The 11,024-nt window shown below is 35.5% G+C and overlaps 1 protein-coding gene across 1 annotated transcript in view; it reads right to left on the bottom strand.

Moving 5' to 3' along the window:
- LOC111696098 (uncharacterized) overlaps positions 1–10,410 on the bottom strand; it is a gene marked incomplete in the record, with an annotated part of 18,229 nt that extends 7,819 nt beyond the window's left edge. The window contains 2 exon segments of the mRNA XM_023465634.1: positions 7,642–7,776; positions 10,210–10,410. Coding sequence (XP_023321402.1) covers positions 7,642–7,776; positions 10,210–10,315 — 241 coding nt within the window.
- Between the last annotated feature and the right edge of the window lie 614 nt (positions 10,411–11,024).

The following is an 11,024-nucleotide window of genomic DNA, read 5'->3' as shown; positions in this document are numbered from 1 at the left end:
GGGGGGTTAAGAAGGAAGGAAGAAGTGGGGGGTAAAAAGTATTCAAAGCCTACATTTTATATAACCTAATTCTTTGCAAAAGCCAATCTTGCTTGAAATTTGAAGGCTAAAAATTGAATATTTGCTGGATTTATTTAAAAAGTTCCAGGTCTATCATACTTATTCACCTGAAATCCTTGGCTGTCACTATAAATATAAATCCCCCCGAGCCCGTGAACACTTTATCTACCCGCAAATACGATATATATTATATAAATCTACTGTATCGTATTCAACTCATATAAATTATGAATCTGAGAGATCAATTCTTCATGCACGGACACTTATATTCATCCTGGGAGGTTTCGCTGGAATTCATGAAATCAGTTATTATTATTATTATTATCATTTTTATTATTATTGCGAAAATATCATTATTGTAATTCTTATATTCTTAAATTTCAGCTATTGTGCAAATATTTATCAATATATTAATATTCAGTTTTATTATTTTTATTACAATTATTCTGAAGTATACTGCTGAGCTGTATGAAAATATAAATTTACAGCCCTGGAACCATGATTTTCAAATTTTTCAACAATCATTTATTGGTTTATATTAAAACTACTATATTCACTAACCAACAATTGAAAAAAGGAATTGAATCTTTGCCACAAACTAAAATTTTCTTATCGTTATATCTTCACAACCTAATGTTGTGAACCTTTGATATTTGAGACTTATCTTCTTTGATCTAAGAGATTTCATAGTTTAAAATAACAAAGGGTTACGACATTGGGTTGCAAAGATGTAGGGATTAGAAAATCAGAGTTTGTGACAAAAACTCAGTTCCTTTGTCTGAACCTGGAAAGATCCTGGAGTTTGAACCTAATGAAGATATCAAGAGATCCTGATGTTTGAACCTAATGAAGATATCAAGAGATCCACCCAAAACAAAATATTTTCGACCAGGAATATAATTAGGGCGGGGCCTGCTAAATATTCTTTCACTAGTTTTGAATATGGGTTTAATATGGGTTTCTGCAATGAGGTAGAACGAGTGGAAGAAAGGAGGAGATAGCGGAGTAGGAAAAGTCAACTTTTGGAGTAATCCTGGAAAAATATTATATAGTTTACTGGCTGCCAGAGCATCCCTCTTTCTTATAATAATTATAGATTTTCTATGTTCCTTTAACTTTGTTCTGCATATATATAAATTTAAAATGTAATATTTTGAAGATTTTCTATTTTTACTTCTTGTGGATTTTTGAGAAAGAATTCCTTGGATTTTTTTTTAATTTGACCGGCCTGAAACCTTCTCATGGATCCTATGAGAGGTCATACAAGAGTGTTGGTTCGATTGGTTCAGAATCAAACAAACAGACAAACAAAGATAAACTCGCTAAATATATTTATTTATATTGGAATTATAATGAGTAGAAGTTAGGAGTACATATAGCTGTTTATATTATTTTAGTTTTTAATGAAGTAGAAGAGATAATCCTTTATCTAGTTTTATTTTGTGTAGGGAGGGGAGGGGGGGAGGGCATTATATTTTTATGATATTGTACGGATTGTGTAGTTTCCAGTTTCTCATGGTAATTGAGAAATCTGACTTGAAGATAGTAATTTTAGAACACTCAAGTCCTAATCTTGTATTTAAATGAAGATAATAAACCTCCAAACTGATGACTCCCAGTCAATACAGAATTATTTATAGAAAATTACAGTAAATAAAGAATAGGAGTATATAGAGGGAGTAGGAGTATACAGAGGAACTTGGAGTAGAAAAAGGGACTAGGAGTAGATAGCGGGACTTGGAGTATGTAGAGGGAGCAGGAGTATACAGAGGGACTTGGAGAATATAGAGGGACTAGTAGTAGATAGAAGGACTCCGAGTATATAGAGAGACTAAGAGTAGATAAAGGGACTAGGAGTAAACAGAGGGACCGGGAGAAAACAGAGGGACTAGAAGTGGATAGAGGGACTCCAAGTGTATAGAGGGACTAAGAGTAGATAGAGGAACTGGGAGTAAACAGAGGGACTAGGAGTAGATAGAGGGACTCCAAGTATATAGAGGGACTAGGAGTAGATAGAGGGACTCCAAGTATATAGAGGGACCAGGAGGTGATAGAGGAACTGGGAGTTAACAGAGGGACTAGGAGTAGATAGAGGGGGAGGAATAAACAAGAATAAGGAAGTATTGATAGGGAGAAAATTTACTCAAAAAGTTTTCTGTAAAAAAAGTCAACAAGACTTTAAGTAAAGGAGCTGAGTCTTTGCCACTAACTCTGATTTTCTAATCCATATATCTTGGCAACCTGATGTCGTAGACCTTAATTATTTCAAACTATGATTTTTGTTAGATCAAATAGTCAAAGTTTGAAATATCAAAGTTTTACACCCTATGGTTGCGAAGATATAAGGATTGGAAAATTTGAGTTTGCGGCAAGGACTCAATTCCTTTTCATTATACTGAACAATGTATTTAAAGATAGGCTGAAAGGTTCAGAAATACCAGGAATTTAAAGAAGGGAGGGGAGTATGAAGTGGCTGGATGTTTAAAGAGAGGCCGGAAGTGGACATGGAGAGGCCAGATGTTTAAAAATAGTTTAGAAGATGACAGAGAGAGGCCGGAGAGTTTAAAAAGAGGCTGGAAGATGACAAAGAGAGGCCGGATGTTAAAAAAGAGTCTAAAAGTTTAAAGGAAGAGAACGGATGTTAAAAAGAGGCTGGTAGTTGAAAGGAAGAGGCTGGATGTTTAAAGAGAGGCTGGAAGTTGAAAGGAAGAGGCTGAATGTTTAAAGAGAGGCTGGAAGTTGAAAGAAAGAGGCTGGATGTTTAAAGAGAGGCTGGAAGTTGAAAGGAAGAGGCTGAATGTTTAAAGAGAGGCTGTAAGTTGAAAGGAAGAGGCTGAATGTTTAAAGAGAGGCTGGAAGTTTAAAGAAAGAGGACGGATGTTTAAAGTGAGACTGGAAGTTGAAAGGGAGAGGCTGAATGTTTAAAGATAGTCTAGAAGTTGACAGGGAGAGGCTGGAAGTTAATAGAGAGGCTGAAAGTTGAAAGAGATACTGAAGATAGAAAGGGAGAGGCTGGATGATTGCCGAATCTAGAAGTTGACAGAGAGAGGCCGATTGTTTAAAAAGATACTAGAAGTTGACAAGGAAGAGGCCGGATGTTTAAAGAGTGTCTAGACGTTTACAAAAAAGAGAGGCTGGACGTTTAAAAATAGGCTGGAAGTGGGCATGGATAGACTGGAAGTTGACAGGTAGTCTAGAAGTTTACAAAGAGAGGCCGGATGTTTAAAGAGTGACTGGAAGTTGATAGAGAGAGAGAGAGACCGGATGCTTGAAGAAAGACTGGAAGTTGAAAGGAAAAGGCTGGAGTATCTAGAAGTAGGCAAAGAGAGACTGGAAGTTGACAGGGAGGGTTTAGAAGTTGGCAGGGAGAGGCCAAATTGTTTAAAAGATGTTGGAAGTTTACATGGAAAAGATGGAAGTTGACAGGGAGAGTCCAATAGTTAATTAAATATTTGTTTACCTATCTTTAAACCTATACAGTATACACTATACTGAATACCTGGGCCCAGAAGGAAAATTTATTGCTTTGCAAATATTGACTTTATATTGGTCGTATCCTCAATCTTGGCAAATATAAACATTTTCAATTGGATTTCCGAAAAAAAATCTTACAATCACTGACCCCCCCACCCTCCCTCTTGTACACACAAAGACCAAAAAACGTAAAAATACTTTTAAGGCATTATTTATTTCCACTTATTTTATTGATGTTTTTAGGAATTAAAAACTCCTCTACCTCACCCCACCCCCCCTTTAGTGGTTTTTGGTTAATTTGAAAGGACTGTTTGCTTGGATACGCCTGTATAACATTGTGACATCATGGTACCAGTGCGGTTTACTAAGTTATTTATTTATTTTGCAGAATAAGGGAGAATAGGAAGAAGTTGTACGGAAAGTAGGGACGTAAGAAAGGGAGGTTTGTGAGGAAGGAATACAAGAAGAAAGAAAGGAAGGCGAGGATGGAAGGTGTCTCAGGAAAGATAGACAAGAAGAAAGAAAGGAAGGCGAGGATGGAAGGTGTCTCAGGAAAGATAGACTAGAAGAAAGAAAGGAAGACGAGGATGGAAGGTGTCTCAGGAAAGATAGACAAGAAGAAAGAAAGGAAGACGAGGATGGAAGGTGTCTCAGGAAAGATAGACAAGAAGAAAGAAAGTAAGGCGAGGATGGAAGTTGTCTCAGGAAAGAAGGAAAGAAGACAGAGATAAAGGCGAGTAAGGAAGAAAGAGAGGCAAGGAAGAAAGATGTGATTGAAATATAGACAAGAGCATAGAGTAATTACTCTGTGGACAAGAAGGAAGAAAGGAAGGCGGGTGGGTAAAGAAGGTGTATAGGGAAGGAAGTGAAGAAGGAAGAAAGGAAGGTTTATAAGGAAGGAAGTAAAGAAGGAAGAAAGGAAGGTGTACAAGGAAGGAAGAAAGGAAGGCATACAAGCAAGGGGTATGAAGAAGAAAGAAATGGGGGTGGCTATGGAAGGTTCATGTGTAAGGAAGGGAAACAAGAAGGAAAAAAGTAAGGCTATGAAGGAAGGAAGGTGTGTTCTTCATACTCAGATTATTAATGTTCATGGTCAATGTTTTATAAATATTCCATCATATTTCTAAATGTGCAGAGCTAAGCCTACGGATATAAAAATACATCCAATATATTCTGAAGGAACACGAAACCTAAAGATAAAAACACAACGTTAAGCGTTAAACAATCGATTCATTATCAAATTAGATAAAATAAATCCATCTGACCAGATAATGATGCGAAGGATAAAACGACAGAATTTGAATCGGTTTAAGATAAGTGCTTGGGGGGGAAATATTTAAAGAAGAATTGGTTTTGACAAGTAGGTTTATATAGTATTAGATGGTTAGCTAAGACTGATCTGAATTAAATTAAAGAGTCTCCGGGTAGGATAAGTTGGGTGCAAAGTTATATAAGTGGCAGCGTTTTAGATGTAAGGTTAGCTGAATAGGATTGGTTTAGGTGTAATGTTAGTTGAATAGGATTGGTTTATAGATAAGTTTAGTCCTACCTAGACTGGTTTAAATGTAAGAGAAGCAGAATAGGATTGGCTTAGATGTAAGCTTAGCTGGATAGGATTGGTTTATATGTAAGGTTAGCTGGATAGGATTGGTTTATATGTAAGGTTAGCTGGATAGGATTGGTTAAAGTATAAGGTTAGCTGGGTAGGATTGGTTTAAATAGAAGATTAGCTGGATAGGATTTGGTTTAGATGTAAGGTTAGCTGGGTAGGATTGGTTTAAATAGAAGGTTAGCTGGATATAATTGATTTGAATGTAAGGTTAGCTGTGTATGATTGGTTGAAATAGAAGGTTAGCTGGATATAATTGATTTGAATGTAAGGTTAGCTGTATAGGATTGGTTTAAATAGAAGGTTTGTTGTATAGGATTGGTTTAAATAGAATGTTAGCTGGATAGGATTGATTTAGATGAAAGGTTAGCTAGGTAGGATTGGTTTAAATATAAGGTTAGCTGGATATAATTGATTTGAATGTAAGGTTAGCTAGGTAGGATTGGTTTAAATAGAAGATTAGCTGGATAGGATTGGTTTAGATGAAAGGTTAGCTGGGTAGGATTGGTTTGAATAGAAGATTAGCTGGATAGGATTGGTTTAAATATAAGGTTAACTGGATATAATTGGTTTAAATAGACGGTTAGCTGGTTAGATGGTTTGAATTACTGCTAGATATTCTTAACATTCTTAGAATTCTGACATCTGATTGCTCACTACTGATCCACGGATTGGGTTTCCTGTATCAATCTTATATCGAAGCCTAGGGATAGAGAGAAAACGAATCCTAACTCCTATAATCACAAGTCCTTCAACTCATTTTTCTCAAACCTTGGGTGAAATCTTCCAGAATATTTATACGTTGTGATATGAAAAGGATTGACTTTAAACGTTCGAAAGAAATTACCTTTCACAATTAAATTACTAACTAAAAATGTACGTTTATTTTTAATGCATTCATAATTTGCCCCTCCACCATAAATATAAAAAAGGTTAAAATTGACCAACCGTGATTTAGATTATGTATCAGAGGGTGTAACTTCCGTGACAGAATTGAAATATAATATTTATAGAATCAATGATTGTAACCAAAGATGGCCGTTTAGTAATTAAACAGAAACCAACGAAAGAGAAAGGTAGAGTTTAACTTTGGATAGAAGGGGGATAGAAGGAGGATAGAAAGGGGATAGAAGGAGGATAGAAGGGGGATAGAAGGGGGATAGAAGGTGGAAAGAAGGAGGAAAGAAGGAGGATAGAAGGAGGATAGAAGGAGGATAGAAGGAGGATAGAAGGGGGATAGAAGGGGATAGAAGGGGGATAGAAGGAGGATAGAAGGGGGATAGAAAGGCTTTGCTAAAAGTAGGAAGGTTGAGTGGAAATTATAATGGTTGAGTGGAAAGTATGAAGATCGAGTGGGAAGTAGGAAGGTTGAGTGGAAAGTATGAAGATCGAGTGGGAAGTATGAAGGTTGAGTTGTAAGTATGAAGGCTGAGCGGGAAATAGGAAAATTGAGTCGGAAGTAGGAAGGTTGAGTTGGTAGCATAAATGTTGAGTTGAAAGTAGAAAGGTCGGGTTGAAACTAAAAAGATTGAGTGGGATGTGTAAAGGTTGAATGGGAAGTATGAAGGCTTTGTGGAAAGTAGGAAGGTTGATTGGGAAGTACAAAGGCTGAGCGGTAAGTATTAAGGTTTAGTGGGAAGTATAAAGGCTGAGTGGGAGGTATAAAGGTTTAGTGGGATGTATAAAGGCTGAGTGGGAAGTGTAAAGGCTGAATGGGAAGTATGAAGGCTGAGTGAGAAGTATGAAATCTGAGTGGGAAGTATAATGGCTGAGTGGGAAGTATTGAAGGCAGGTTGAGTGGGAAGTGTATGATGAGTAGTATTTATATTGCAACAATACTGAATAAAGAATGCTCACGTGATAATATCTTGTATTCACACTTCAACTTTGGTCAAGGCTATTATCCGCTAACATTAATCTCTCGTCTCAATTTAATCTCCGCTTATATAAATCTCTCCTTGATATCAATTCTCCGCTTATATAAATCTTTCAATTAAATTCATTCTCCGCTAGTATAAATCTCTCATATTCTAATTCATTCACCGCTAATATGAATCTCTCATTTCAATTCATTCTCCACTTATGTTAATCTCTAATTTTGAATTATTCTCCGCAAATATAAATCTCCCATTTTAAGTCATTCTCTGCCTAATATAAATCTCTCATTTTAGCTCATTCTCCAATAATATAAATCTCTCATTTTAACCCAATCTCCGCTAATATAAATATCTAATTATATTTCATTCTCCGCTAATATAAATCTCCCCTTTTAACTCATTCTCCGCTAATATAAATCTCTCATTATAGTTCATTCTCCGCTAATATAATCTCCGCCAATATAACTTTCCCATCTTCATATTGAAACTAGTGTTGATTAAACTCCTAGTTAGTGAGAGTAATAATAAACCAGGACAAGAATCCGTTATCATCCAGCCCAAAAGTTTATACTAACAGTACAGGGGGGGGGGGGGCATCAGACACATAATTATTAATCTTACTTTGTAAATCATTGACACATTCTCTAGTATCCTCCTTGTAGGTTGACCGCTCAGCTGGACACTGACATTGACACTCTGCTCCCTCGCGTAGAGCGTAGGAGTTCTCCACCCTCTCACATAGGTTGTATCCGCACCCTGTAATGGAAGATTTAAAGATTATGTCTAAACTGGAGAGATTACTCCGGACTCTGATCATCATCTTAATGAGAGGACGAATACCGAGACTGTAATGAGAGTTTAATTGATATTATCCATCCATTCACCCACCCAACTTTTATATCTGTGATCATTTGTCCTCTATTCCATCATAATATGCAAAAACTGACATATCATCGTGTGTTTGGGAGAACAAAATTTAAATAAAAGGGGGTAGAAACTTAGGAGAAGAACTTAGTTTAGAACTAGGAGAAAAAGAGGAGAAGAAGAGGAGAAAAGGAGAAGAAGAAGAGGAGAAGAAGATAAGAAGAAGAAGAGAAGAAGAGGAGAAGAAGAGGAGAAGAAGAGGAGAAGAAGAGGAGAAAAAGAGGAGAAGAAGAGGAGAAGAAGAGGAGAAGAAGAGAAGAAGAAGAGGAGAAGAAGAGGAGAAGAAGAGGAGAAGAAGAGGAAAAGAAGAGGAGAAGAAGAGGAAAAGAAGAGAAGAAGAAGAGGAAAAGAAGAGGAGAAGAAGAGGAAAAGAAGAGGAGATGAAGAGGAGAAGAAGAGGAGAAGAAGAGGAGAAGAAGAGGAGAAGAAGAGGAGAAGAAGAGGAAAAGAAGAGAATAGAAAGAAGACAAAAAAGATCAATAAGGTTAAAACAGAAAAAGCAGGATTGAAATAAAATACAAAGACAATTAAACGACATTATGAGGATAGAAAAGGATCGAAAAAGTTTAGACATATTTGTAGAGGATCTAAGGAGATCAAAACAGGATAGAAAGAGAATTCAAGAGGATCGAAATGGATAGAAAGGATTGAAAGAGAATTAAAGAGGATAGAAAAAGGATCGAAACAAAAATAGAAAGGATTAAAAGGATTTAAGGAAGATTGAAAAGAATAGAAAGAAGATCGAAACAGGAAAGAAAGAAGATTCAAGAGGATCGAAAAAGGATTAAATTATAAATAAAAAGGGATTTAAGAGGATTGAGACATATAAGAAAATAATTATGAAGGAATTCAAAGAGGAAAGAAGAAAGGTACAATTTATTATCTTTGGGTAGCGTACATTCTTTCTAAGGTGAACATGACACTATTGATTCGTGCTAGATCGATGAATTTCTTTACTCTATGAAATGACAAGGCTAAAAGTTAAAGGCACTTCTATTTATACTTGGGGCGTGTAAGCAAGAAATGCAAGTATATAATGAATAGAATGAAAAGTTGAGAATAATACTCAATATATCGAATGACAAAGCAAGTATCAGATGATTATCAAAAAGATTGTAAAAGAAACAAGTTTATTTTTACAAATCTTTGAAGGAACAAAATGAACGTTGAGAAGAATAGCTTAGTTTGATAATTTAGGGGATAGTCCGATGGAATTCGTCCATATTTGGGAGGGATTTAGATTTTTTAAATACATTTTTACAGATTTAAACCATTTTCAACGAAGCTGGTTTAAAACGTTCTAAAAATGGCCTGGAGAAGATTTGAAGCCGATAAACCCTGATAGAGGGCTGGAAACCCATCATGAATATTAATCTAGGTTCCTACAATGCATAAACATAAATCTAGGTTCCTAGAATAAATACATGTTTATATACTCTAGACTCCTAGAATAGATCGACATTAATCTAGGTTTCTACATTATATAAATGTCAAAATATGTTCCCAGAATACATAGATGTCAAGATAGTTCCTTAGAGTACATAGATATCAAGATAGTTCCTACAATATATAGATGTTAGGATAAGATCCTAAAATACGAAGATGTCAAGATAGTTCCTAGAGTATATAGATATCAAGATAGTTCCTACAATATATAGATGTTAGGTTAAGATCCTAAAATACATAGATGTCAAGATAGTTCCTTAGAGTACATAGATATCAAGATAGTTCCTACAATATATAGATGTTAGGATAAGATCCTAAAATACATAGATGTCAAGATAGTTCCTATAATTTATAGATGTCAAGATAGTTCCTACAATACATAAATGTCAAGATACGTTCCAAAAATACATAAACGTCAAGAAACGTTCCTGTAGAATAACTCTGTTACCGTTAAAAACTTAAGGATAACTTTAAAATTACAGAGTGCAGTATATCGTGGTGCTTTACCATAATAAAACTATAAGTATAAATTAACCTTGTTCGTTTCGCAAAACCTTCAGATCTACTGTATTTTGTTAAAACCTCATAAAACTGTTAAAAACAATGCTGAAACAAGAGAACAACAAATCTAAACATTGAATGGATGTTTTTTAACATATCTTAAGATGCAATCTTGTCGTGTTTTTTGTTGTTATTTAAATCTGACTGGTTAATAAATGGATAAGCTAGTGGAGAATGTTCTTAGAGTAATCTGATTAAAGAAAGTAGACTCATAAATCCAAGAGGACTATTCAAACAATTTACATTCCATTTTAGTACCTTGATCAATAAAGATATCTCCATTAAAATGTCGGTTAATATTTGTACTGCTTGATAAGGAAAGTAGAGACGTAAAGAGAAGAATTTTCCATTTCACAGAGACCATGTTTGATTTATTATTCCCCGGGTCTATACAGAGTCTATGTACATGTTACACACTGATCACGGTTGGAGACTGGGACGCGTGGTGCGAAGGTATCTGAGTATACTGAAGAACTGAACCTGGAGAATATACTGACCGGGTCCTAAACCTTCTATTCCCGGCTTCCAGGCCCCGCCAATACACCATTCATCACCATTCATCAGATTATCATATTTTACCATATAATAAAATTATATTGTCCCAGACCGTGTATAATCCTAGGATTGTATAATCATTCTGTCAATTCTTCTGAACAGAGAAACCTTATCCAATTACAGATCATCCCTACCCGTCCTGTAGACACTTTTCTCAGGGATACATAGGTTTCTGGTGGATATATCTCCTGTATAGTTGTAGGGTTCCTCCCATCCCTCCAGGAGATTCAGGACGGATAGTTTAGTTTTAGGTTCTAAAAACCCTAAAGATATTGAAAAAAGATAAAGATTGCAGACACTCTTATTGCGACAAACTGGAACTTTTATTTTGATTTTCCATTCATTTTGTCGGAATAAAATTACAAGAAAAGAATTACAATAAGTTAAAAGAATCTAAAAAGAATCGAGTTCCCGATACAAAAGATCAAACTGAAAAGTAACAAAAGATGAAAAGTTGGACAGTGAAAGGATTAGAGAAGGATATAAAATTGATTTGTAGATTGGGTTTGAAGTAGAGG

This window comes from Eurytemora carolleeae, unplaced genomic scaffold (assembly GCF_000591075.1).
Source record: "Eurytemora carolleeae unplaced genomic scaffold, Eaff_2.0 scaffold113, whole genome shotgun sequence".
Lineage (NCBI taxonomy): Eukaryota > Metazoa > Arthropoda > Copepoda > Calanoida > Temoridae > Eurytemora > Eurytemora carolleeae.
Note: the sequence above shows the minus strand (reverse complement) of the source record. Positions and strands in the feature narration are given on the sequence as shown.